The sequence below is a fragment of the Phocoena sinus genome, chromosome 16 (assembly GCF_008692025.1).
Source record: "Phocoena sinus isolate mPhoSin1 chromosome 16, mPhoSin1.pri, whole genome shotgun sequence".
Classification (NCBI taxonomy): domain Eukaryota; kingdom Metazoa; phylum Chordata; class Mammalia; order Artiodactyla; family Phocoenidae; genus Phocoena; species Phocoena sinus.
In genome coordinates this window covers 23,925,548-23,952,991 of record NC_045778.1, presented here as the reverse complement: position 1 = coordinate 23,952,991, position 27,444 = coordinate 23,925,548, and the positions used below count along the sequence as shown (strand labels likewise).

At 55.1% G+C, this 27,444-nt stretch overlaps 2 protein-coding genes across 7 annotated transcripts in view; one reads left to right on the top strand and one right to left on the bottom strand.

The window, feature by feature from the left end:
* The window catches only part of VSIR (V-set immunoregulatory receptor), a 31,527-nt gene extending 6,325 nt beyond the window's left edge, over positions 1-25,202 (top strand). The window contains exons 2-7 of the mRNA XM_032608790.1: positions 4,629-5,054; positions 5,805-5,858; positions 12,198-12,305; positions 15,756-15,783; positions 17,064-17,260; positions 17,443-25,202. Of these exons, the coding sequence (XP_032464681.1) occupies positions 4,629-5,054; positions 5,805-5,858; positions 12,198-12,305; positions 15,756-15,783; positions 17,064-17,260; positions 17,443-17,480 (851 nt within the window). The 3' untranslated portion in view covers positions 17,481-25,202. The remainder of the gene's footprint in view (positions 1-4,628; positions 5,055-5,804; positions 5,859-12,197; positions 12,306-15,755; positions 15,784-17,063; positions 17,261-17,442) is intronic.
* LOC116741766 (cadherin-23) overlaps positions 1-27,444 on the bottom strand; it is an 89,743-nt gene that overhangs the window by 44,487 nt on the left and 17,812 nt on the right. For all 6 annotated transcript variants that reach the window (XM_032608774.1, XM_032608777.1, XM_032608776.1 and 3 more), the window contains one exon: positions 26,773-27,000. In XM_032608774.1, the coding sequence (XP_032464665.1) occupies positions 26,773-27,000 (228 nt within the window). The remainder of the gene's footprint in view (positions 1-26,772; positions 27,001-27,444) is intronic.

Sequence of the window (27,444 nt, the reverse complement as noted above, 5' to 3'; positions counted from 1 at the left end):
GCGTGGAGAGCACAGACATCAACTGGAGGTCAGTTTACTCTCTAAGTAGCTGGAGGATGAGGTGTCAGCCCCGCCCGCTGGAGGGGTGGAGGGCTCTTGCGCCTGTAGTGCTGGCTTGTCCAAGGTGGGGGTCTCAGTTCAGCCACGTAGGGCTGTGTGGCCTTGGGCAAATCGCTTGACTTCTGATTTGGTTTCCTCATCTTTAAACTGGGGATAATGAGACCTACATCAGGGGCGTCATGAGACTTAAACGAGTATAAAGTGCTCAGCAAGTCCTAACATGTAAGAGGGGCTCATAAATGCCCGTGATCACCTTTGTAGCCCATTCTTGCCTCCTTCCTCTGCCCTAAGACAGCCTTTCTCACCTGCCACAGGGTTTCAGAGCTGGAAGGGGCCTAGGAATGTGGGGAGTCTCTCCAGATGGGAGGAAGAAAGGGAGGCCCAGAGAAGGATGGGATCTGCCCAAAGGCACACAGTAAGGGCAGGGCTAAGTGGGGATCGGGGCCCAGGGATCTGCCTGCCCAGGCCAGAGTTTTAATCCTGAGACCTCACATTTCCCAGGATCACAGCATTCTTCCTCCAGGTGTTTCTGCCATCTTACCCAGCAGCAGGTGGGGGCTGGGTGGGTGGGATGCAGGGCCCCAAGAACAGCACAATGATGGATGGTTCCCACATGGGCACAGGCTCAGCCCAGGGCTGAGGGCCTTTTCCTGTCCCACATGCTCTCGGCCACCCTGGAGCCAGGGGCCTTCCTCCCCAGTCTCCGACAATGCCCCAGGTGTCCAGAAGGATCTGCCCCTGACAATAAGCAACATCCTCCCGCCAAATAATTATAATTCCAGCTGGGCTATTTATAGCCCCTGATAACACGTGTGCATGCGCAGTCATGGAAGGCATGGGGCACGTGCGCTGTCTTCCCTAACGCCGTGCCCTTGAGAGTCCTCCTAAGGACAGGCTGCCCGTGCGCCTTGTCCTGGCTGCAGTCTCAGACACCACAAACAAGATGTTTTCTCTCCCCCCAGGACAAAACCTGTAGATGCCCGGCCCACTCCTGTCTGGCCCTTTTGCTCAAACTGAATACTTTCACCCACGCCCAAACCTAAAGCCCAGGGTAGCTTCTCCTTTTTCTAAAAGGGGAAGAGGTCCTTCTGGGGCGTGTGGGGTGTAAGGGATTGAGCAATGCCCCCTCCCCAGCTCTGTCTCTGAACCCCAGTTCTGTGTGTCCCCACTGTGGGTCTTCAACGAAATCGCTCCTCGGGCTGAAAATCCCCTCTCCACCGCTTCCTGGGCAATTCTGCAGTCATTAACACCACTGCTTGGACTCAGGGGGCTCTGGGCCTGACGTCCTGCTGGAGGCCCCGGGCTGGTGCCCCACTGGAGGCCCTGCTGCTTGCTCCCGTCCTGCCCATACCTACCTCGCCCACAAGCTAGCCTCAGTCTTGCCACATCTTGGCCCCAACCCGTCCACACCTCTGTCCACTCAACATTCCCCGCCCTGCTCAGCTCTGTGCTCCACTTCTTGCGTCTGCCTCTGCCCACCCCAGACCTGCGGCCCTGGCCTCTACTGAGCCAGCTTCCCCGTGGCCCCCAAGGTGTGTGTGCTCCTGCAAATGCTGCTGGATGTGGATTCGGCTCTCACCCTTGGCGATAGTTCTGGGGCTGAAGATAATGTTGGGAAAAGGGGAAACCAGTTACCAGCTGGGAGAGATGCTGCTGGGAGCTGCCCTGTGGCCTGCTGGGGAAAGGGGGAGTAGAGGGCAGAAATAATCCAGGGTCCACCCTCTGGGTGGGTTTTTATTCTCCCTTAGAGGATCCTTTCTGTAGCTACTCCCCACTTCCATTTACTGGCACAACCACAATTTGGCCGTCAGGCTTCCACCGGGGACCTTGGGTGGATCATTTCCTCTCTGAGCCTGAGGGTTTCAACTGTAGAACAGTGGGCTTGGGGAGTAGAATCCCTCCCTGGTTACACCAAGGAGCCACACTCATGGATCAGAAACTCAGATGCCCACGGGACATTTATGGTGAGGGAATGAGGCAGGCCAGGTGGGAAGTTAGGGAGTAAGGAGGAGGGACCGCAGCAGCTAGAACACCAGTGTCCCGTCTAAAAAGGAGGCTGCTGCTCAGATCCAGCGGACGGCTGCCTCATAGGAGAGCTGCTTTAGTGTTAATTTACGGACTCTAAAAGAGAAGCTACAAGTCGGAATTTTCATATCAAATTCCCGGTCTTTACATTTTGGCGATCTCAAAAAAAAAAAACAAAAAAAAAAGAGTAAAATACGTTGAGGGTCAAATAACATATGTTTGAAGGCTGAGTATGGCCGGTGGGCTGCCAGTTTCTAGTTTTTTCTTTCAGTACAGAGTCTAAGTGCTTGAGTTTAATTTTGACTCTAGTATTTGTTTGCTACGTGAACTTCAGTGAGTTACTTAACATCTCTGTGCCTCTGCTTCCTTATCGGTGAAACAGGAAGGAAAAGAACACCTGCCTTACTGGGTTGTTAGACATGTCCATGCTATTCCTTCTTCTAGTTCTAACTAGATCCTGCTTTACCTGAAGCCCCCATGCTCTAGGTTCTGAGTTTGTACCCTCTGGAACGTCAGGCAAACCACTGTCCCTTTCTGGGCTTCTGTATTTCTGCTGGAAAGGGAGATCAGCATCTCGCTAAAGAAGTCCTGAAATCCCTGCTTACCTTGGCAATGACTTTCCAAAAATCTGGGGCTCCCAGACATGGCTCCCTCTCACATGTGGGTGCTGTTAAGTGGGAGGCTCTGGTGTGTGTCTGTCCTTTTTACCTTCTGGGGCTTAAAACTCCACCCTCGCAGACATATTCTTTGGGGCCGTGGCTTTGCTGCCTCCTCACACTGTGCTTTAAGTATGCAGGCAGGCCAAGGTTGGACCACAGCTGTTACCAGTCATTCACACCTTAGTGGGAGAGAATCTCAATCTGGCTTCTCCATTCTGTTGTGCAGAACGGTTTTCACTCTTAATGTCCTAACGTCTCTTGAATTGCAGAAATGAGTTAGAGACCTATCTTTCCCAGGTATCAAGCACCAACCTTCAGAGCATTTCATGTAAATTATCTGTAATTCTGCCTCAACTCTGGCAGGTAGCTGTTTCACTTCTATGTTTTACAGTGAGGAGTCTGAGGCTCAGGGTCTATGTAACTCTCAGCTGTTGGACTCCAATGCAGGGCGGGCTAATTCCAAAGCTACACCAGGCTGCCTTTCTCCTGACTGGGCCAGGCTTTCAGCTCTGCCAGGTGAGGGGAGAGGGGGATGGGCTGTAAAATAGGGAAGGGGCATCTGGAGGAAGAAGTCGTGTTGCTATCTTGGGTTCAGGCAACGGCCATAGAAAGGACATATCCGTTTTGATACTGCACACATTTACAGGGTCCTCCTTCCCTGTCTGCCCGCAACAGCCCGATTGTAGCCAATTAAAATCAAAATATCACTAATGTCTAATAACTATAGCTATCCCTCCTATGTCTGCAGGGGGCATGAGAGCTCACATCTCGCGTTCTCCTCTTTTCTTCATCCTGTCCTCTCACAAGCCTCTTGTAGCTAATATTTTCCTCACTGCACACATGAGGGAACTGAGGCTCATAGCTAGACAGAATTTTCTGTTTTGAAGGGCCAGTGCTTTGGGGGTGAACCTGGTTAAATGCTGGGAGGCTGGGGTAGGATAAAGAGGACCAGGGCATGGCTTCATTTGCTTATTGAAAACAAAATGAACTAGAAAATACTTCTAAGAAGACTGGGTGGCAGGCGGGTGCCTGGATGAGACGACCTTTTCTGCGTTGCCTGTCCTCGACCCTTAGACACCTTGGGTTTTCCTGCTTCCCTACCACCTTCCACTTGCTGGAATCCTCTCTGTCCGTCTACCCCAAAGACCCTCCTTCCTTTAAGAAGTCTCCTGACCATCCCCAGGAAGGTCGTGTCCTCTTTTCTCCAAGTGCCCTGAAGGCTGGTACGGGTTTGCCCTTTAGCCTATGGGGTTATTTTGTCAAGAGGCAGGACTTGTCTACCCAGCTAGGCCATAAGCCCCTCCAGGTGAGATGCAGCACCTGGCACAGGCCTCACGCAGGTAGACGCTCTGTTAGGGCTCACGGATGAGGAAACGCGAAGGCAAGGCCAGCCCCGGGAGCCGCTAGCCCCCAGAGGGGCAGTCAAGGGCCAAGCGCTGCTTTTCCCCAACAGCCTTCCTCTCCTCACCCTGCTTCCCACCCGACGGCACTGGGCATGGAAGCTGGAAGTGCCAGGGGCCAGGTGTGGGCAGAGCCGTGGTGCCTGCAGTAGGGGGATGGGAGCCGGGGCTGGAGCACATGTGCCCCCTGGGAGAGGGACACGCGCTGGCCCGGTCCAGTCCGCTGCCTGCCTGGAGTCTCTCCTATGCCTCATCCAGCTACACCTGGAGAAGCTCCTGTGGCTCCTGCCACACAGCCTGGGGCGGAGCCAGGTTCGTGAACTAAAGAAGAAGCTGAGGCTTGGGGAGGTCAGCTGACTTGCCTGGAGCTTGTGGCTGGGGAACCCGCATCTTTGAAGCCCCAGACCAAGGTTCTTCCCTACTCTGGGGGCATTGGGAGTGGCGCCGGCTCAGGCGGGTGACAGGCTCTCGTCTCTCTGAGCAGGTCTGGTGGCAGCATTCAAGGTCACCACGCCGTATTCCCTGTACGTGTGTCCCGAGGGACAGAACGTCACTCTTACCTGCAGACTCTTGGGCCCCCTGGCTAAAGGGCACGACGTGACCTTCTACAAGACCTGGTACCGCAGCTCACGAGGTGAGGTGCAGGCCTGCTCGGAGCGCCGGCCCATCCGCAACCTCACGTTCCAGGACCTTCACCTGCACCACGGCGGCCACCAGGCCAACTCCAGCCAGGATCTGGTCCAGCGCCACGGGCTGGAGTCAGCCTCTGACCACCACGGCAACTTCACCATCACCCTGCGCAACCTGACCCTGCTGGACGGGGGCCTCTACTGCTGCCTGGTGGTGGAGATCAGGCACCACCACTCGGAGCAGCGGCTCTACGGAGCCATGGAGCTGCAGGTGCAGAGAGGTGAGGGCTGCCTCTGTGGGACAGCTGGGGTGGGGGCGTCACGCTGGGGATGGTGCCTGTGCTTGTCTGGGAGGGGGAGCAGAGAGGAGGACAGCGTGGCGGTGGGGTGGTGCTGTGCATCTGATGGTGCGACACTGTGCTGGAGGCTGTGTGATTCTGTGTGGGTGGTGCTGGCACTACAGGGGTGGCACGGTGTGTGGAGCTGTGTGCGTGTCTCTCTGGGTAGCTGGCTGTGATGGACGGAAGGGCATACGTGGCTCTGTTTATGACACTGGGACTTTTTAACGGGAGGGGGTGTATGAACTTGGGCTGGGAGTGTGACTGCTCACCACAGTTCCATGGCTCACACCTGGGGTGTCAGGAGAGTGTACGTGTGTACGTGTGTGTGTGTGTGTGTGTGTCTAGGTGAGAAGGCAAGGGGTGGTAGAGTAGATAGAGGTGTGGGTATGGGCAGGTATCGACATGCCCCTGAGGGTGTCATGTGTCATGACAATGGGCAGGGCATGCCTGGCTGTGCAGTGAAAATACGCCTCCGTGTGTGCGTGTGCGTGTGCATGCGTGTGTGTGTGTGTGTGGGTGTGCGTGCATGCGTGCGTATGCGTGTGTGTGTGCGCGCAGCTGGGCCGATGTTGCCAAGGGGACACCAGCCTGAGCACCTGTGACAGGAGGGGGGGCGTGCCAGCCTGGAGAAGTCTTCCTGGTCTCCTGGGTCTGACACCCACCTGATGACCCTTCTCTCTGCTCCCACAGGCGAAGAAGCATCCAAATGCACTGTGTACCCGCCCTCCTCCAAGGAGAGTGAAAGTAAGGAACCACCTTCTTGGCTCTTCTGGGTTCTCTGTTCTCCTCTGTCCTCATCCTGGACCCAGACCTCATTCTGAACTCTGACCTCATCACCCCAAGCCCACGGAACCCCCATTCCTCCTCCTTTGCTGCTGCCTCTCCCTTTTGTTTCCTCCTTCACCTGAGCCACTGGGCTGCAGCCCCCAGAAGCCCATGTCCCTTCCAAGGCCCAAAGCCTGAGGAAGGTGGCTCCTGGAGTCCCAGCTCCCGACTCTCTGAGTGGGGCTGTGCCCTGGCAGTGACCTTTGGCCAAGTGCCCTCGCGACAGGTACTGGGTGCCACAGGCTGCCGAGCTTGTTTTCAGTGGGCACGGCTCCTGCACGCTAGCCCTCTGCCACAGGCAAAGGTTGGAGCGCTGTGGTGGGGGTCCTCCTGGCTTGGACTCGACTATTTAAAATCTCCTTGTTCTCTGTGGGGAGGGAGGAAGGAGAGGCTCAGGAAGGGGAACAGAACTACCTTTTCTAGAGCTCCTACTATGTGCCAGGACTGTGCTAAGTCCTTCTAAGTACTGAGCTCCTACTATGTGCCAGGACTGTGCTAAGTCCTTCCAAGTACTGGTATCTCAGTGGCTTCTTATAGGAACCCTGTGAAATAGGTGTCACCAACTTCACTTTACCTACATGGAAATGGAGGCCCAGAGAGGTGACGTAACTGCCTCAATTCACACAGATGACAAGGGAAGTGCAGCTGGGACTGTGCTCACATCACCTTTTTCCCACGTCGGGGTAGGAGACTGGACACACAGTGTGGTGGGTATCAGTCAGCCCCCTGGTATTTGCCCAGAGGTGCCCTACAGGGGATGGGGGCACTGCTTCAAGAGGTGCCCGGGGCTTCCCTGGTGGCGCAGTGGTTGAGAATCCGCCTGCCAATGCAGGGGACACGGGTTTGAGCCCTGGTCCGAGAAGATCCCACTTGCCACGGAGCAACTAAGCCCGTGTGCCACAACTACTGAGCCTGAGCTCTAGAGCCCGCGAGCCACGACTACTGAGCCCGTGAGCCACGACCGCTGAAGCCTGCATACCTAGGGCCCACGCTCTCCAACAAGAGAAGCCACCGCAATAAGCCCACGCACCGCAACGAAGAGTAGCCCCCGCTCACCACAACTAGAGAAAGCCCGCACGCAGCAACGAAGACCCAATGCAGCCAAAAATAAATAAATTAAAAAAAAAAAAAAAAAAAATAAGAGGTACCCGGGCACTAGGAGGCCAGGCGAGAATGCCCAGCAGCTTGGAGACAGCAGGCAAAGGGGGAACATCTCGGGGACACCCCCCTCTTCTGAGAGGAGGGGTCTTGGCTTCCTCAGCCTTCTCTCTGTTAGTATTTGTCAGGCATCCAGTGTGGACCAGCCCCAGCCTAGGCCCTGGAGACACAAAAGCGCAGGCCTCCTCCCTGCCCTCCAGGAGGACATACACCAAAACCGAAGCCAGGAATGGGAACAGCTCAGCTACGGCCTCGGCCAAGCCCCGACTCAAAGGCTGTGGTGACTTTCTATTCGAACTACTCATTTTTTTTGAAGCAACAAATGGACCAGCCAGGAACAAAATTAGAACGCACAGTTGGGTCTGAGTTAGACCCACATGGAACCAAGACCAAGCCCCTCTTCCTGCACACCGCAGAGCTCGTGTGTGGCCTCGGCGCCAAGCCACTGCCCTTCCTCACTTCCTCCACTGGCAGCTCCCTGGGGAGGGTGGAAAGGGGGCCCCCCACCCCGAGCAGCCCCTCCCTTCCCACGCAGCAGCCTCGTGACTGTGTGTGCACACGCGTGCTGTGCACAGGACAGGGTGAGCCTCACGTGGTGGGGTCCCTGAGTGTGTACTTCCCCATCGCCCCTTCCACTCTGATCAACCCCCTAGTCCCACTTCTGCTCCCGCAGAAACACCTCTGCCACAGCCACCATTTCACAGATGGAGGAACCAGGGTTCACACGGGTGAAGGGACTTGTTCCCAGTCTCCCAGAGCCAAGAGGAGAAGCCAGAGTGCCTGATTCTCAGTGTGCAAACCCTGCCTGAGCACTGGCGCCTTCCCCTCTGTCAACACTCGTTTCCTGAAAATTAGCAGTATGAGTTGAGTCTTGGAGACAGAGACAAGAGATGCCAGAGGGGATGGTGCTAGAGAAACCAGGCGTGACATGGAGAGGGAGTGCCGATCTGGGTCGTTTTTCTTGATCTAGACGCTAGAGAGGCAGCTGCTGGAATTAAGGGAACAGGAGTCACCTGGGAAATCCCAGGAGTCTGGCTGAGGAGCGTCCGAGAGTGAGGCAGAACCTTGAACTGGACTGTTAAGGGTCAGGCTTCCTGTGCTGGGCACCTCTGCTCTCGGGTTTTGACATTTTCCTCCTCTCCAGTTTGCGGGATGTGCAGCCTCACTCTGCCCCCTGTTTCCCTGAACTACTGTCTACAGGGAATTGGCTAGAGGCCAAAGGGACATGGTTGCTTCTGTCTCGGCATCAAGGGCAGGGGGATAGCGTCAGTGATCTCTGGAGTCCCCTTTCGATGCCCTTCCAGGCCCTTGGTTCTGGAGGTCTGCAGGCTACAGCTGTGGTGGAGTTTTGGCACTAAGGCGGAAGTGGTCTCAGATGAAGAGAAACCCGGCTATGCTTTTGGGTGGGGTGTGTGGGCTTCGGACAGCGCTTCGGTTCTCCGGGTATCGTGTGTCCACTGAGCAACGTGAGCAAGTGTGTCCCTCTCCAAGTAACAGGGAGGCCCCCTGTGTTATCTAAGGTGCTGAGTCAGGGCTCAAAAACTAAATGCCCGCAGGGCCCGGGAGCTGGTGGGTAGGACAGTAGGGAGGGGTAGAGACTGTGGTGAGCACCCAGCTGCCAGTCTGTACTTGCAGTTCCAACCGCCACATGCCAGGAAGGGGGCCCAGGGTTGCCGGTGCCGCTGAATTTTCAAGCAAAGTCAGAAGTCCAGATTTTACATGAACTCCCTGAATTTTAAAATGTTGGCAACTAATTAAATAAAAATTAAGCACTGTGTCGGCCATAGTTGCAACCTGAGTCCATTCTAGTGAAAGGTCGTGTGGTAAAGTGGGTAAGAGCACAGATCCTGAAATCAGCCAAGTTGCTTAACCTCCCTGTGCCTTAGTTTTCTTATCTGTAAAATGGAGATGACAGTTACAATCATACTTTCCAGGTTGTTATGAGGCTAAAATGAGGTCCATGCCTGGCACGGAGTAAGTGCTGTGTATGTGTTGGCTACTATTACTTCTAATGTGGAATTCTAGGCCTGGCTTCCCAAGTCATCTCATCCATTCCCCTGTGCCAAGGCGGGATGGCAAGTAGATGGCAGCCGACAGTGGACACATATCCTGTTTTCTAACAGTTTGAAACATTTGCCTGGTGACCCATGTGCTTAGTAGGCCGCAGGGCTGACTGCTGGGTACTGCCCTCCACTGCCACGTGCCTTTGGAAAGATCCCAGTCCCTGCTGTAAGACAGGTGCCCCCCAGCCAGCCTTGGTACCTGATCAGTTAATGATGCTTCCAGCCAAGAAGCTCTTTGAGTTTCCCTTCTCTGACTGTAGCCCCAGTCTCCTAGCGTTATCTCTGGGGAGGAGGAGGCTAGCTGGTCTATGAAATCCTCTGAATGCTCACAGCAGCTTCAGGTGGCAGGGGAGGTGATGAGAGGAGTGGGGCTGAGGAAGGTGGTACCCAAGGAGCCCAGGAGCCCCGAGTTGCTGGGGGGCTGTGGTTTTTCACTGAACCTGGGGAAGGGGGCTGGGCAGCCCATCTCCCCGAGAAACAACCTCCCCACCCACCACAGCACAGCAGGAGGTATGGTTTGCTTTCATCCAGCCCTGTCCCTGGAACCGGGCAGCTCTACTGAACTCCCCCCTCCTCCATAAACACCCTCGGGGTACTACTGGCAGGCCCTGGGCAAAGACTCGCTGAGCAGGCTGGGCCCCTCCCATCCCACCCCGCTGTGTAAGGGCCTGGCACACTGCTTGCTGCTCGCTAGGCAGGTGCCTCTGCCGGCGCCTGATCACCTTCTAAGCATGAGTCTGGCTCTGGATGGCTACAGAGCAGGAGCCCCCAACCTCACCCCCAGGTACTGACCACACGTAGCGGGAGGGCTGGGGAGCTGTGGAGAGGCTGTGCTCTGCAGAGGAGCCCATGGTGTTGGAGGGCAACTAGCCCACAGAACTCTCCCCAAACCCTGCCCCCTGGCCCTAGCCTCAACTCCCAGGCCAGGCTGTAAGGAAACCAAGCCCTGATCCCCTAGAGGGGCCGAAGAGAGGGAGTCTTTGCTTGGGGACAGGAGTCAGGTAGAGGCTGGGCCAAGCCACCCACAGCCAACAGGGAGCTGGACTCAGTGATCACTGACTGACTGCACCAAATGCTGCCTAGTACCAGTCTGGAGGAGACCTGCTTTGACGACCAGAAAAGAGCGCTGTGCAGCCGGTTTCTCAGTGCCCACAATAAGGTCCCGCGATGGGGTTTAGAGATACTCAAATGTCTGAATTATAGAACATTTAACTTTCAATACTCTCAAAGTGCAGCCTCGCTAAGATCTGTGGGGAACCAGCTTTAATGTGGAGTCGAACTTGCTTTGTAACAGCACAGCAACTGTTCTTGTACCAGCGGGTACTTCTAAAGCGCCTGAAAACAGCTTGTTCTCTTCTGAGGTCTGAACAAACTCCCTGAAAGCTTGTTTACACCGTCAGGTTGTTCAGCAATGCAATGAGATAAAAACAGCCTTTATTCCCAAATAAGTAGTGCAAAGGCAACATCGAGCCCGTTCACCTCCCCAAAGCTCCCTGCAGCCAAGCTGACGCTGTGACAAGGTATCCCAGCCCGTGGTTTTTCTGTCAGAGGGAAGGGCTAAAATTGGGAAGGAAATGCATTTACACTGGTTGTGGTTCTGAGGGCACGTCTGTTCCCAGCCAAAGTCCTGGAGTCAGCAGATGGACTGAAATAAATCAAACCTCCCATGCTGTTGATAGGATCGTGAAGCAGTACAAGTTTGTTTTAGAGGACAAGTTAGCAATAGCCTAAAAGAAAATACACTTACTCTTTGGCTCAGCACTTTCACTACTAGGGTTTTACGTACGGATGTACTTGCCCAAGTGAGCAAAGATGCCTACACAAGAAGTTCATTCCTACTTCATTAGTTATGTTGAAAATGGAAGAAACCTACATACACACCAGTAGGGGACTGTTTCAATAAATTTTGGGTGAGGCGCGTGATAAAGCCCTAGGCAGAATGAGGTAGATCTCTGTGCCAATACAGAGAGGTGTCTAAGCTGTGCTAAGTGGGAAAAGCAATTGCCCTGTGATCCCGTGTATGCTCTACATGCGGGGAATGTATCTAGACTATACACAAAAAACTGACAGTGATTATGTCTTTGGAGGGGACCTGGGTAGAGGGGGAGGAAGAAACTTTTGAATTTTTTTTAACTTGTAAATTTTTTTGTGTGTAATTTCAAAAGTTTAAAAAAATTTAAATGTTGGACGAGGATTCACATTTCCCTAGTTCCTGCCCCAAGATTTTTCCCCGTGAATTGTACATGTGAGATCAGTTTAGAGGGCCCGTCCTGGAGCCAAGGAGTCTCTCCGGGGATAAATAGGGCTTTTTATTCATTTATTTTTCATTGAGATAAAACATATATAAAATTTACCATTTTAACCTTTTTTTTTTTTTTTTTTTTTTTTGGGGTACGCGGGCCTCTCACTGTTGTGGCCTCTCCCGCTGCGGAGCACAGGCTCCGGACGCGCAGGCCCAGCAGCCGTGGCTCACGGGCCCAGCCACTCCGCGGCATGTGGGATCTTCCCTGACCGGGGCACGAACCTGTGTCCCCTGCATCGGCAGGCGGACTCTCAACCACTGAGCCACCAGGAAAGCCCTATTTTAACCACTTTTAAGTGTTTGATTCAGTGACATTAATTATGCTCTCAGTGTTGTGCAATTATCACCACTATCTATTTCCAAAAGTTTTTCATGTCTCTGGCTCCTTCTGACCTTGAACTCTGTGGCGTGAGGTCTGTGAAGGGCCTGCTCTCCCTTTTCAGGGAACAGCCTGTCACCCGTGATCGAGCTGTTCCCCGTGGGCTGGGATGAGGACCCTTCTCTTTCCCCACTTGAGCTGCCTCAGCTGTAAGCGCCTGGCCTGATTCCTGGTGCTGTGGCCCCCCCTGGGGTCCCCAGACCTTCCGTGCCTCTGCAAGTCAGTGAGGGTCTGGCTGTGGGGCGTGGGTAAAGGTGGGTCCCCCTGTTGCCAGGCCTTCCCTCTCTGGGCCTCAGTTTCCCCTCAGGAAGCGCAGTGGGAACGGGGCCTCACCTTGGCCGCCTCTGTCCTTTCAGGCATCACGGCTGCTGCCCTGGCTACGAGCGCCTGCATCGTGGGCATCCTCTGCCTCCCCCTCATCCTGCTCCTGGTCTACAAGCAAAGGCAGGTGGCCTCCAACCGCCGTGAGTATCCCTGCCCGCCTGGGCTAGGTGGGTGTGTGAGTGACCTGCCCCAGCCCCCAGCCTCAGCCACGGGGATTAGCAAAGGCTAAAGGCAGGCACAATTCTGCTCTTCAAGAGACAGGAGCTGCTACAGGTCTTGCAAGGAGTTGGGCTCAATGGTGGAGAGAGGAGGGGATCCACTAGCCCCTTGGCGCTCAATGAATAACGGTTGAATGAATGAATAATCATACGGAGTAGCTGAAATTGGCTTCTGAAAGTGCTACCACCTGGAGACCGTTTGGGGCCCTGCTTTAATGTATGGGTAGGCTTGTCTTGGTAGAAATTGTTGGGACAAAATGACCTTTGGATTATCAGAACTGCGAGGGATCTCAGAGATAACTTGATTCAGCTCTTTCGTTTTACAGGTGAGAAAGCTAAGATCAGCAGGGTTAAATAACTAACCCAATGTTATATAACTTAGTAAGCAGAAGAGCTAAGACTCAGACTCAGAGCTTTTCACCTCACGCTTTTCAAGGAACATAGCCCCACCATAATAAAAGCACCCATCAGCATGTGCGTCATAGCAGACAGCCCCTAACCAGTAGGATTGCTGTGCCAGGTACCACGCCAAGCTTGCTATACGCGTTCTCTCACACATTCCTCATAACCCCTCTAAGAGTTTGCGCCTACCATTGGCCCCATTTTACAGCTGAGCAAACTGAGACACAGAGCTGTTCAGTAACTCCCTTAAGGAACCACACAGAGAGTACGTGGTGGAGCCAGGTTTCAAGTTGTGACCACAAATACCTTTTCACCCGTCTCTTTGGGTGACAGTGCCCCTTGCCCTTCCTCTGACTCCACCCCTGAGCCTCGTCCTGTCTCAGTCTTCCAAGAGCAGGAGGGTGTGGGCTCTCGCTTCGCCTCCCCCACCTCTTCCCCTCTTGTCCTCTGCAGGAAGGCTTAGGCTTACACCTGATTGCCTTCGGCTGGACTGTAACGACTTGACACCCCTCTGTCCCTCTGTCACTGGGTCACTCAGAGGCTGTGGCCACCTCTCCCTTCCTCTCAGGACGCCCTTGTTCCTCTCACGAAATCCACCACAGTCTATCTACACAGATACCCTGGGGTTGGGGCTGGGGTGGGGGAGGGTAAAGGGGTTGGAGTAGAAAGAGGAACCCCAGGGGTCAACCAGGGAGAGAAATCATTGCAGAGCTGCCCTCAGCTCCTGCTTGTCTGTGGAGCACTTCCACGGAGGTGGGAAGGGGACGAGGAGGGGGCCACGCTCAGCTAGCCTTGGCTCCCAGCAAAAGAGGTGCTTTCTGTCCCCCTTACTCCAGACCACAGGGCTGTCTCCATCAGGGAACGGGAACTGGGAAACAAATTCCTGGCAGAGGACGGCGTTGGGAGGAGGAGGTGCACTGCTGACCCTGTTCTGGCGCCTCACAGCCTTCCTTACAGGGCCCCGGGGGGTTGGCCAAGGCTCTGCCCCTGTCCCGGGCTGGAGGAAGGAAAACCAGAGAGGGGACATCCCCAGGCCAGAACACTGTGGGGTGTCCTGAGGACACGGGGAGCCGGGGTCAGCCCCCAGTATCTCCTATTCCACGCACTAGGACACTTGCAGACTGAGGGCTTCGCAGAGGAAGGGACAGATGAGCTGGGTGCTGAAGAATTGCACTGAAAGAAGGCTCAAGGGGGTGCGGTGGGCCGACTAGGGCTGTTGAGCACGTCTTCTGAAACTCTAAACGAGCCCCATTTCTGTGATGGGCAGCCACTTCATAGCACCATTCCCCAGATTTAATATATGCAGTAACAGGAAGGTATCCATCATTTATCTCCTAATAAAAGTATTTCTGAGGGCTTCCCTGGTGGTGCAGTGGTTGAGAGTCCGCCTGCTGATGCAGGGGACACGGGTTCGTGCCCCGGTCCGGGAATATCCCACATGCCGCGGAGCGGCTGGGCCCGTGAGCCATGGCCTCTGAGCCTGCACTCCGCAACGGGAGAGGCCGCAGCAGTGAGAGGCCCGCGTACTGCAAAAAAAAAAAAAAAAAAAAAAAAAGTATTTTTGAGGCCAGTCCTCTGTCCTCTCCACAAAGAAAAAAAAAAATGACTTGCATGGTCGAAGGCTTAGAGACAGACACAAGAGATGCCAGAGGGGACGATGCTAGAGAAACCAGGTGCGAAATGGAGAGGGAGTGGAGATTCAGGTCATTCTTCTTGATCTAGACTCTAGAGAAGCAGCTGTTGGAATTATGGCAACAGAAGTCACCTGGGACATGCCAGGAGTGTGGCCACAGGGCAGAGGCCGAGTGGCCCAGAGCGGGGCAGCGGGGAGGCAGGTCGGAGACAGAGTGGACGGGAGCGTGTGTGGTGCACTTTGGGCAGGATGATGGCACGGAGCCTGGCACAGAGCCTGGAACAGAAAGTATGCTTGGGAATGAGCCAAACTCAGGAAAAAAGAAAGAGAAAGGGTTGGGAGCACTGAGGAAGGCAGTGTGCTATGGAGGCCAATGGGTGTTGCAACCTCTCTGGTATCAGAGCCTCGGTGTGCCCAGGGCAGAGGAGAGGATGAGCTGAGGGAACGCAGAAGCCCGCACGAAGCCCCACGCAGTTACTCGGTAAACAAGGAGCCATGATTCTGATACCTCAGATATTTCAGGAACTTGTGTGCAACTTCCCGTGGGTGTTCTGTTGTTGTGCCCCTCCCCTACCGCTTGTTTCCCCATCGTAATCAGCAGCAAAGCCCGTAAAAGACGGGAAAGATCTGTGGGAGTACGTGAGGAGCTGCAAGAAAGAGGGAAGTTGGGGTCACTGCATCTGGCTGGTGGCCAGTTTGGGGGGTGGGGAACCCGCACAGTGGGGCAGGGTGGCAGCAGCTTGGCTGCGGAGTACAAAGTAGTAGCATGGCTGAGAAGTGATAGGGTCTCAGGCCCCCTAAGTTTCCTCTAAGAGATGTCGCCTTGAAAGCCACCCTATTAGGCAATGCAGAGGACGGGACAGAGAGGACCAGGAACTCTAATTAGGAACTGACCTTCCGACACTCCTGCCCAGTAAATCATGGCTGACGACCAGAACGTGACAAAATGTTCAAACAGGAAATGGCAAGTTCAGGAGCCAGGCCTTGGGTTGCTCATGAATGTCTAACATCACGAAGTTAAGACATGGGAGAAATCACTGGCTGCCTTTCGTTTCTTGGCAACAAATGTTGTCCCAGACACTTGTAAAATGCAGCCCAAATTTCATTTATCACTGGTCAAAAGGGGCCGCTCACTGAGGCCTCACCTGCTGGGTAGACACGCAGAGCACTGCCTGCCATACGGGCTTCCTGAGTGAACAGAAGTGGGATCCAGGGCTGAGCACGGCCCTGTCCAGGATTGCTCCCGTTCCCCAAGGGGGCATCTGCCAGTGAGGGCAGGGATGCTGTCTAGAGAAGCTTTCCCTTTGTGACTAGCTTCTCTGTCTGTTTGTCCCTAGGTGCCCAGGAGCTGGTGCGGATGGACAGGTAAGGCCAATGGAGACCTTCCTGAGAACACTTCTAGCAGCTGTGCCACCCCGATTCAGAGTTTGGCAGTCTGTCTCTCTTCCCTGGGCTGTCATCTCTGAAGGGCAGCATCTACACCCAAACTCCTTCTGCAGCAGTTAAGGGGGAGGGGGATCTTTTAGCCAGGACAGACTGATTCTGCCACCTTCACCAGGATCTCTTCCCCTCTCCTCTCTGGTCACTGCTTATACCATGACAGGGCTGAGAACACAGGTGTGGCCTCCCTGGTCCTCTCTGTGCTCTGGGCCAGCTGTCAGGAAGGAGATATTTCTGGGCAGTAGGGCCCCTGTTTAGCTGCCTGGCACAGCTGGTTAGAAGAGCATTTGCCATCTGCCACCGAGGCCTACACATCTGTGCTGATTGGCTGTTTTCCCTGCCACCCCTCACCCAGCAGTCTGAGCTCCAGGATGCTTGGATGAACTACGCACCCACCTTCGGGCCTCAGTGGTCAGCCAGGCCAGGGTGGGGGAGGGGAGGAAGCAGCTGAGCCCAGGCAGACACTGAAACATGCAAAGGAGGCCAGCACATCTGGAGTTGTGGCCCCTCCCTGCAGGGCACCCCAAGGAGAAGACTGTCAGGCTACAAGGGCAGAGGCTGACCGGGCTCAGATGGAGGCGGCAGGTTGGGGATAGAGTAGACAGGGAATGTGTGTTGGTGCACTCTGGGCAGGAAGCTGGCATGCAGCCTGGCACGGAGGGCGTGCTTGGGAATGAGCCACATTTAGAAATTTGGCCCCAGTACATGCGACACTAAATTCAGAGCTCCTCCCTGATGTTTGAAAGGGATGATATCCAAGACGGGTCACAGGAAGTCCTGCTAGAATCTCAGAGTTGGAGGGGTCCTCAGAGGTTGTCCCACTCCCAAGCAGGAAGAATGCCTCCCTTCAGCTCAAGACAAGCTGTGGGGACATTCAGTGCTAATGCCATTAACTACTGACCGAAGAGAGACTTGTCCCCAGATTCCTGAGGCGCCTCTGACCCTGGGCTTCCTTCCTGGGCCTGGGGCAGATGGTCAGACCACAGGGTGGAGCTGGGGTCAGATGCCCTCAGCTCAGGGCAGGTGGCGAGGGCAGCCCATGGCCTTTTCTCTCTGGCCCTGGATCCTCCCTTCCTGCTAGGAGAGGCTGCTGAGGCCTGAGGTGGGAAGGCAGGTGAGGGGAAGGGAGCAGAGAAGGCAGGCAGGCGGGAGGGCAGAGGCCTAGCTCCAGGCAGCACGGATGACCTTCAATTCTGATTCTCCAGCAACAACACTCAAGGAATCGAAAACCCTGGCTTTGAGACCTCTCCACCTTCCCATGGGATGCCAGAGACCAAGCCCAGGCAACCCCTGACGTACGTGGCCCGGAGGCAGCCTTCTGAGTCTGGGCGGCATCTGCTCTCTGAGCCCAACACTCCTCTGTCTCCACCAGGCCCCGGGGATGTCTTCTTCCCCTCCCTAGGTAAGTGCTTCTCTTCCTTCACGGCTCTATGGCCCGCAAGGTCATGACCTCTCCATGGCGGGCAGGCCATCAGCCTCACTCCCCGCCCTCCCTGGGGAATCCTCACAGCCTCAGGGTGTGGGGTTGGGGGGATGAAGGACAGAGGAACCCCCACTTCCCTCTGCTTCTCCTTTCCTTTGCAGACCCTGTCCCTGACTCTCCAAACTCTGAAGCCATCTAGACCAGCTGGGGGCCGTGGGCAGTTGTGGCTGGGCCTGGGGCAGGTGCATTTGAGCTAGGGCTGGCCCTCTAAGTGGTCCCTTGGCCTTGGCCCTGGTTTCTTTCCTCCTGCTCTAAGCTCAGACTCTCCGAAATACCCCTGATGGCCAGACCCTCAGCCTCTCTGGATGCTGCGTGGCAGAAGGGAGATGATGTTGGATCGCTCAGCCCCTGTTCTCAAGGATGGTGGGGTGCTGGGATCCCGCCCCAGAGACCTGAAATTCACCAGCTACTGATGCCAAATGACCTCCATCTTAGAAGTCCCAGAACTGCCAGCTGTGTGGCAGCCTCTCTCCTGGGACATAAACCTTGGGACCTGACAGCAGAGATGGGCACTGGGCAGACTCCCCAGTGCCACCCTCCAGGCATGAGGGACAAGATAGGACAAGATGTGGAGAAACCCAGCTCCCCCATCTCGCCTGAGACTGCTGGTCTGTCAAACCTCCTTGTAATCATGGGCTCTGGGGCTGGGCCTGCGCGACCCTGGGCCGTGGGAGCCTTCCCCAGCTGCCTTCTAGCAGCCAACTCTGAGGAGCCGTCAGCAGGTTACACAAATCTGGGGCTCCCACTGCCTGCACTCTGGTCCCCAGGATTCATTGGCCAGAAGCCCCGAAACAGGAAGTATATGCTGCGGCACGGTGGCCACTGTGAGCCAGCTGGCATCTTGGGCAATGGGAACCAGGCCAGAGGTTGCACCACCCACCACAGATAGGAGTGGAGGGGAGAGCCAGGGGCCTGCTGGGAAGGTGAGAGGAGAGGGCTCCACCGCCTGCCCCCTGCGGTCGAGAGAGATGGTGACCACATAATGTACTGCTCAACCTGTGACACTCTTGGGGTGCTATTCAAAACTATTTGGGCAACAGTGCAAAACCTGTGGGTGGATCGTAAGAGCTGGGTTGAAATCCCTACCCTGCTTCCGAGGTGCCTGAGGCCCAGGGAGCCCTCTTCCCCCACCGCCCAGTCTTTGGTCCTCTGTTCCAGTCAATCTGTGCTGAGCCTTCACTGCAGTGTGATCCTGTCGGGTGGCAGGAGCGGGCGTGTCCCTAGAAAGTCTTATGCCCGCTCTGCTCTGGACCCTCTGCTCCATCTCCCGCTTCAGGGCCTGACCCAAGTTTGTTTTTACACACGTATATGAGGCGAATCCTTTGTGGAATTTCGATTAAAGAGTTTTAGAGCATGGAGAGGCGTGGGGAGGGGTCTCTGTACACTGTGGGGTGAAAACGGGTGGTGGGGCCTGAGAAGGGGAGGAGAAAGTTTGAGCTGGACAGGAGCCCCGGGCACTGCACTGTGGAGGGCGTCATTTCAACTGGGCATTCATCTGCCAGCAGCCAACGCTGGCTCTGCTGAGCCAGGCCTGGGTGCTGAGAGCCAGGGCTTCAGGCCAGGGTAAGGCCCAGCAGGCAGGGAGAAGCCCGCCTGGCCTGGTTGGGGATGGGAGTTGGGGTGGGAGAAGGGAACAGCTCAAGGCTCTCCAGCAGCAGTGAGCCCCGGGCCTGCAGTTGAAGCCAGGGAGCCCCTTGGTTGCCTCCTAAAGCTCCCTTCTCAGGCCCAAGACCGTGGGTCAACGTGGGCCTCCAGCTGTGCCCGGGGGCCTTGAGGAGAAGGTGGGCGCGGGCCTCGGGCCTCGAGACTCTGCACTGACTCCTCCAGTGGCCGGAATGCCAAACCCTGGCTCCTGCTTTGTCCCTGGGGATCTACCCCTCGGTTTCATCTGCTGCTGTGGACTCTTAGTGCCAGCTGCCGCAGAAAGAGGGAGCTATTCTCACAGCTTGTGGGGGCCCAGGGAGCAGGGATGGGTAGGGTGATACCTGCTAGAGGCAGGGCCAGGCTACCCCTAGGGTTGAAGGACAAGCCCATGGACCAGATTCCTCACGCCCCAGCGCAGAAAGAATGCTCCTGCCCAGTGGGGAGGCTGGCCTGGCCCAAACCTCAGCTTCTGACCTCAAGGCAGAGACAACTTCTAAGAAACTGGCTGCCAGACCCTAGGGCCAGCTGCTCTGTGTGGAGGAGGGTGGAGGCCCCGCAGCAGAAAGACACCACACTTCCTCCCCAGCTTCCTCCTGCATGGCCTCAAGTTCTTCTTCTCTGGACCCTTTACTAGTGAACGTATCGCTTCGTGGTTTCCTGTTTTCAGTGAAATTTACTCTGAGCTCCAGGCTCCATCTTCATCCATGACAACACGCCCTGCCCCTAGCAACCCTAAAGGCACCCTCCCTGATGCTGTGGGGAGGGGCAGGGCACTAGGGTATCCCTCTGTGCTCGCCCTAGGGTGGTGGCGCCTCTGGAGATGCCAGCTCTGGTGGCCGGTTCCTACAGGCTCAGTGCCTGTGGGCTGGGGTGCATGGCACGGAATAGGGGAGCAAGAACGTGGTGCCTGCCTCCAAGGGGGCTGGGAGGAGCCCTGGGGCCTTCTGGGCAGGGTGGACCTGAGGCAGGAAGCTCACGGACCATGGCACTGCCCGAGGCCGTGGGAGGGAAATTTGTGCTTTTAGGCACTAAGTCATTGTTAAGAGATGTATCAGGAATTCTGGGACCTGTAACCTATCTCCTGATCACATTTAATAAAGATCTCCTGCCTTTATTTCCCTCAAGTGATAAGCTAAGGGGATGGAACTGACCCTCTCTGAAAACACACTGCAGAGGCCACTGGATATGCTGCTGTTGGATCAGGCTGGCCCTGCCTGGGGGTCTGTGGTGATGGACTGGGGTAGGTGTGCAGGAACCCCGGGGCCACTTCCCATAAAGACCAGCCCTGGGGATACCCTGGCTCCTGCCTGGCCAGAGCTCCCTCCTACACGCGGCAGCCTGGGATAGAGGGGCTAATGCACCACCTTCTTCACGGAGTGCTCTGTGGTGGGGGAACTGGGAAGACGAGGTGGGGCTGGGGGTTGCAGAGGTCTTATCAGTCTCCACCCCAGCCGGGGCTCTGCGGCCCTGCCTCCTGGAAGAGGCCTTCCTGGGTGACAGCTAGAGCTCTCCAGGGCTGGCCTAACTGTGCTGGGGGCTGGGCTAAGATTGGCTCAGGGAACTCAAAGGGAATAACAATGGCAGAAAGAGGAACTGGGCTTGGCAGCCAGGATGCTAGGTGCAAAGTCCTCTTGAGAAGCTGACACTCACAGCCCTGATCACCATCTGTCCAGCCCACTGAGAGCACTGACCATCTAGCCCTTTCACTGGGCATTCACTGTACCCGCTTTGCATGGTCACCTCTCCTGCATGGACGCTGTGGCTCCCTAACTATTCCGTGAGTTCTATGGTAGGGATCCAATAACAGCCTGCCCTTTGGACCTGGTTGTAGAGCTGATGACTGAAACACAGCCACTGGGTGATGGGCTGAACCAGGATGCCAGGGTTGTGTCCTCTGGACCACTCACGATCGGCAGGGTCACCCCTGACTTTCGGCTAGCTCGAGTTCCCAGCAGCTTCGTCTGGGCTCTCTCCTCAACAGCCATGATGCCCTGAGCTTTTGCAGGCCAACGGGCATGGGTTTCATTTTGTTTTGCGATTCTGATCTCTTGGCATGGCTTCCTGGAATATATGTTAAGAGGGATTCTGAAGTATCAATGTAGTTTAATGAGAAAGTGCTGATACCCGCTAGCAATGCACGCCTTGGGCACAGGATGAGCAAGGCCAGTATATGGTTCCATATCTCTGCCTCTTCTGTGATAATACTGTGCTTTCCAAAACGCTTTACCAGGTGTTATTACTTCTTTGGTTCCTACTCCTCCCCACCCCTCCTCTGAAAAACCCTGGAAGGTTTTATTTTCCCATTTAATGCATAGGGAAACTGAGGTTCCCAAAAGTTTGTGTCTTGTCACAATTGAATGTGGAACTGGGACTGAAGCCTGGGTCTCCTGCTTCCCAGGTCTGTGCTCCTTCCTCTGCACTGAAGTGAGTGGCATCACAGGCCAGGACTTGGACTGGCTCACAGTACATACCGGGCCCTGGGGGATGAACCTGTGCCCACAAGCCCGTGGCTCTACTCCTTCCACATCAGTCTTTTCACTCCCCTTCCTGCCTGGCAGCCCTGAAACCACAGGACTCCTGGTGGGCATGGCGGTCCGTGCACCCCACTTGCTTGCAGGAGGGGAATGGGGAGGGGAGAAGCTCACCAACCTGCAGAGCCCCAGGGTCTCCTGGAGGAACTGAACCAGTTGCACGTGTAGCACGTGAGCAGCTGCAGAACCCTCTCAAGAAGCAGGGCTACGGGAAGGGTCTGAACTTAGTCATTGCCGGGCCAGAGAAGGCCGGCTTACTTGGTGTGCAGCACAGGGAAGGGGCCGGGCTGGGGTTTCCTGAGCTTGAGCCAGGGGAAGCAGGCTTCACAAACAGCAGCAGGGTCCAAGTTTAATAAACAGAGGAGCCAAGAGCAGCATCCCCTGCTCACAGACTTTCATGGGGCTGTTGCTGGCGGCTCTTGTACCAGAAGCGGGTGGTGGGAGATTTTCTGTCTTTCTGCCTGGACAGGTGTCTTCTGCAGGTCCCCACCAGCCTGAGAAGCCAGGGCTGGTTATCTGGGATTGCTAACCTCTGGCTGTGATTCGCACGGCAGGGAGGCCCGCCTCGGGAACCTCCGTCTCCCCATCCCCCTGCCAAGGTCCCTCTGTGCCTGGGGCTCAGCTCCTGACCTCCCAGTTGCCTTCCGTCCTTCCTCCCTGGGCCCAGCCCTTCCTCTTGCAGGGGTCTCCTGACGGCCACTTGGACCCCTCCCCCAAGCCTGCCCTCCCTGTCTGTGGCCTGGAGCGAGGCAGAGGGCCGAGGCTGTACTACGACTTCCCCTGCTGGGCGCACACCATTGTGTGACAGGCCTAGGCTGGCCCGGATGCCCCTTGCAGCACAGCTGTTCTGAGCTCCGGGTGATACGGGGCTGAGGGCTGGGTGGGGATGGCCTGGGCTACTTGCAGGAATGTTCTGCTTTCAGGAAACTGTGGGGGAGGGGACCCCAGGGAGAAAAGAAGAGATGGGAGGCCTCGGATATAGGATTTCTCTTGGTTTTAGGGAGACTTTGTAGCCGAATCCCACCCCGCTGCTTAGAAAGCCTCATCCTTTAAGACATGGATGCAAATGCCTTGTCCAGAACCTTCCCTAGCTCCTGGCTCTGACGTCCTAGCATTCTGTCACATCCTAGAGCGTCAACTCTCTGTTATGTGTCCACTTCCCCCACTAACTGTAGGCTCCTTGAGGGCAGATCTGTGTCCAACTCATTTCTGACTTCTTGGCCTCTAGAACAGGCCTGGCACATACTTGGTGTTGAATGAATGAATGAAAGAATGAATGAATGAATAACTCTTACTTGCCCTTGTCCAACAGGAAGGCTGGTCCTGTGCCAGTGAGGGCTTGCTTGAACCAGGCAGGTACTTGTAGGTGGGAACAAGAGGATGGCATGTGGGTCTGCCGGGCATCTCTGGACAGATGTATGCACCCCTATTAAACCACGGTGACCTTTCTTGGAACCTCGAGATGGCTGGTCTGAGGCTTCTCAGGGCTCTGGCTGGTCTAGAAGACGCTGGAGTGATCCTACTTCCTCAACACTCAGCCGGTGAAATCTGCCCAGTAGCAGACAAGGTCCCTCCTCTGGTCCCCTCTGGCTTGGGGGCACTCATGACCCCAGAGTGTTCACTGCCCAGAATTAACAGCCTGGTCAGTGGCAGCAAACCTTCAAGGGTCCAGCACTCCTCGGAGACAAATGCCAATCATGGAGGGTCACTGGCTGTAGGGCCCTGGCTTAGCTGGGCCAGGAGGGAGTGGGGGGGGCACTTGGGAAGGTATTGGGACCGGCCCCTGGGGCCTGCCCCAGACAGAATGTGATGAGGATATGTAGATACAGAGCTCTGGCTCTGAATGCTGCCATGGGTCCAGAGTACCTGCAGCTCCCTGGACCCACCCCGGATTACCGCTTGCTCTTAGGCCTTTGCTCAGGTCGATGCCCAGTTCCAGGATATGCTTTTCCCCTTTGCTGTGCTAACTGTGACTGGTTGACAAGACAGCCTAGGTGTCACCTGCCCCGGGAAGTCTTCCCCGAGGCCTTCTCTGTGCCCCATCTGCACCTTGGCCCTGCACAGGGATGTCCTCATCGCCTCCCGTACTCAGCTGCACTTCTTCGTGGCAGGACCCGCACTGCCTTCACCTCTGTATCTCTGGGGCCTGGCACATAGAGGGTATTCAGGGGACACTGGCTGAATGAATAAATGAACAAATATGGTCCAGTACTAAGTTCTCAACAATGCCCCTGTGGTCCCTGTAGCTCTTCACTGTGGTGTCACCAACAAAAATCAAATAAAAGTGATCTTTTCCCATCATGAAGAAGCAGAAAAAAAATGGAAAGGATGGATACTTTTTTTTTTTTTTGCGGTACGCGGGCCTCTCACTGTTGTGGCCTCTCCCGTTGCGGAGCACAGGCTCCGGACGCACAGGCTCAGCGGCCATGGCTCACGGGCCCAGCCGCTCCGCGGCACGTGGGATCCTCCCAGACCGAGGCACGAACCCACGTCCCCTGCCTCGGCAGGCGGACTCTCAACCACTGCACCACCAGGGAAGCCCAAGGATGGATACTTTTTGACTTAAAAGTTTTCTCCTTTAAATGTTTTTCCAGCTGGTACCTGATGCTGTTTGTCTGTATTACTATAGTACAGCCCAGGAACCATATACACACATATACATATACCCAATTCCCGATCTTGGTCATCCTGAAGTTGTTTTCTTGGAGCAGAGTTGGTGATGACCAAGATGACGAAGGCAGACAAAGGGAGACTTCATTTCTCACCACCCAACTTCCCACACTCTTACCAGGGAGCTGGAACAGGCCAAGACCTGCTTCAAGGAGGGCCAGAATGTAAGCGGCCCACGTGTGAGAGGGCAGTGTTCACAGGTCTCCACCAGGCTAGGGTGGATCTCTAAGGAGAGTTTGGTCAACAGATGAAACTTCTGGCCATGGGGACTAGTCCCAAGTTCTGCAGAGACTGCTTGGGGAGTGGCCCACCATTCGGGGTGGCTAAATGTGGCTAGGGTGATTTCACATTTCTCTAATTCTCATTTCTTCTGGGGACCAAAAGGAAACCAGATGTTGCCTCCCGAACTCAGGGTCTTAGAATATTATGGGTCTCACCATCTGCCTCCCTGGAAAACTCTAGGACTATGTGTTATAGAGAAGGGTGGGGAGTGGGGGGTAAGAGTGGTGTGTTCACTGGCCTAGGTCAGGATGAAAAAGAGCAGCATGGCGGATGCTATGAGTTGCCCACCTCTTCTTCACTAACAGAGCCCTGCTTTTATTTGAGGCAGTGTTATATGTGGCCCCCAAGTAATTAGCCAAAGGGCAGAGGTGGCTGGCATAGCTCTTTATTATTTTTTGTCATTTCCTGCCTTGAACTCTGACATGATGGCTGGAGCTATAGCAGCCATCTTGCAACCATGAAGGAAAGGCCAAGAAATATTAGCTCTGACATCACTGAGCATGAAATCAATGTTTGTAATTCTCTCTGGAATTGTTGTTATGTGAGAAGAATGCATTCTCATTTCTTTACGAATCCATAGTTAAGTTTCTGTTACTTGTAGTCAAACACATCTGTAAATGCTATTGGAGAGATGACCAAGAAGATGATTCACTCTGAAGCTAGGTGCAGGCAGGGAGGGGTTATGTCAAAACTGAGTCCCTCCATGTCGCCACAATAAATGATACCCCTACCTGTCCTCCTCTCAGTTCGTTACACGCGCCCTGTAAATGTGTCTCCGTTTGGCCCACTGGGTATGACTGGCTGAAGTGATTAGTATTATCCTGGGCTTTTCAGAATGTGGTTTTCTGGGATTGACCCAATTCCACCATCCTCCCCAGAGTCACTCCAGATAAAAAGCCCCGCCCAGGCCTGCTCTGATCCCACAGTCCACAGTGCCACTGCCAAAGGAGAGGACCGGGTCCAACAGAGTCACCTTTGGGGGGTAGAAGGATAGAGCTGAGGCCTCATTTACAATCAGGGTCCCTAGGGTAGACAGATTATACAAATGTCCCCAGTCCTTACACCTCCCTGTATCTATACTCTTTGCAACGTGACTTTGCAGTTCATTCCTTCAAAAGAGAGAGTTTATCTCCCCATATTTTGAACCTGGACTGGCCTTGTGACTTGCTTTGGCAAACAGAATGTGGCAGAAATAACCCTGTTCCAGTTCCAAGCCTGGGCCTTGAGAGGCCTTGCATGCTCTGCTCTTTCCCCCGGACCTTTTCTGGCTCCATGAGAACCAGCACTGACCAGCCTTCTGAAAGGGGACAGACAGGTGGCCCAGTTGCCCTGTCATCCCAACTGATGGACAGCCAACCCCCAAAAGAACAGCCATCCAACCGACACATTGCTGCCCATGCACACATGTGGGAGCCCAGCTGACAGCAGAAGAACCACCCAGCTAAGCCAGGTCTCAACTGCCAGCCTGCAGAATTGGAGCTAAGTCAATGGTTGTTTTATGCCTCTCTGTTTGGTTTATAATGCAGGGTAATTGTGACGAGAGGTAGCTGATACACTCCTCTTCTTCGAGGTTTATCAAGTGCTTCCACAGACAAGAGCTAACTCAATTCCCCAAACACCACCTATGCAGGAGATATTATCTCTCTTTCACAGATGACAAAACCAGTATTCAGAGAGGTTCTGACTTGCTCACAATCACGAAGCCAGCTTACAGTAGACATCGTCATCCCCCAGCCCATCACCCCACACAGAGGCGTCACCATCCAGCCCTGCAGGCCCCGCCTCCTTCTGCAACTTTGTGGACCCTGCACATTGCCTTGGGCAGTGGCCCTACCCATTCGCGCATCAGACTGGACCACGGACGTCAGCGCTTTCCGACCCTGATGTGTTGCCACAGCGTGTCACACCAACGTGAGGCAGGGGAAGAGGCCAGAGGGCACATTTTCCCATTTGGCACAGAGGCCCCACAGGTACACGGCACAGCTTGGCAGGCGGAGTGGGGGCTGGCCAGGCCCTGAGGTTCAGGCTCAATCTGTACTATCCCATAGAGCTGCACTGGGCAAGCAAACACGGCTAAATAGAGGCTGAGTGGCTGCAGAGGTGGGTGAACCGACATCCTAGCTTGGCACACACTGGCCCTCCATAAATACTTGTAGACTGATGGACTCAAGACGCGATAAAGGAGTTGTGGAGGACTCATCGGCGCGTGGCATTCCACTCCCACCCATCTCGTCCCTGTCACACAGAAGGCGGAGCTGCCCCTCCCCCACCCTTCTCTCCCCGAGGCCACCCCCCATCACTCACCGACAGGGTAGGGGTGCCCTCATCCTCCACGGTGACCACCAGGTGGTAGAAGCTCTGGCGCTCACGGTCGGGTGGTGCAGGCCGCGTGGCAATCTCGCCACTGATGCGGTCCATGCGGAAGGTCATGTCCTCATTGCCCTCAGTGATGTAGTAGGACAGGACGCTGTTGATCCCGATGTCACGGTCAGTGGCTCTCACCTGGACCACAGCGGTACCCCCGCCCACATTCTGGGGGGAGAGCAGGAAAGCGGTCATTCCAGATTCAAGGCCTTTGGGGCAAAGTCTAGCTCCTGTTGCTGAGAGCCCAAGGGCTGCACCTGGACCTCTAGAAAGTTCTGCTCTGACTACCCTGGGGCAACGAGGAGGAAGATAAAGATGACGGTGGCGAACATTCTGTGGGTATCTACTACATGCCGGGGGCCTGAGTGAACTCATCAAATCCTCTCTATAATGCTACAGATTAGGTCAACTCCATTTACAGATGAGAAAACTGAGGTTCCAGGAAGGAATGTGTGCAAATCACACAGCCAGTCAGTGGGAGAGCCAGGGTCTGAATTGAGGGAGGCCTTCATGAATGTCCAACCGGGCATGATACCAAGCAGTGCCTGGGCAAAAATTCTCCTGACATGACTCAATCTTACTATTGAGTAATAAATGAGCTGTTTTTACAGA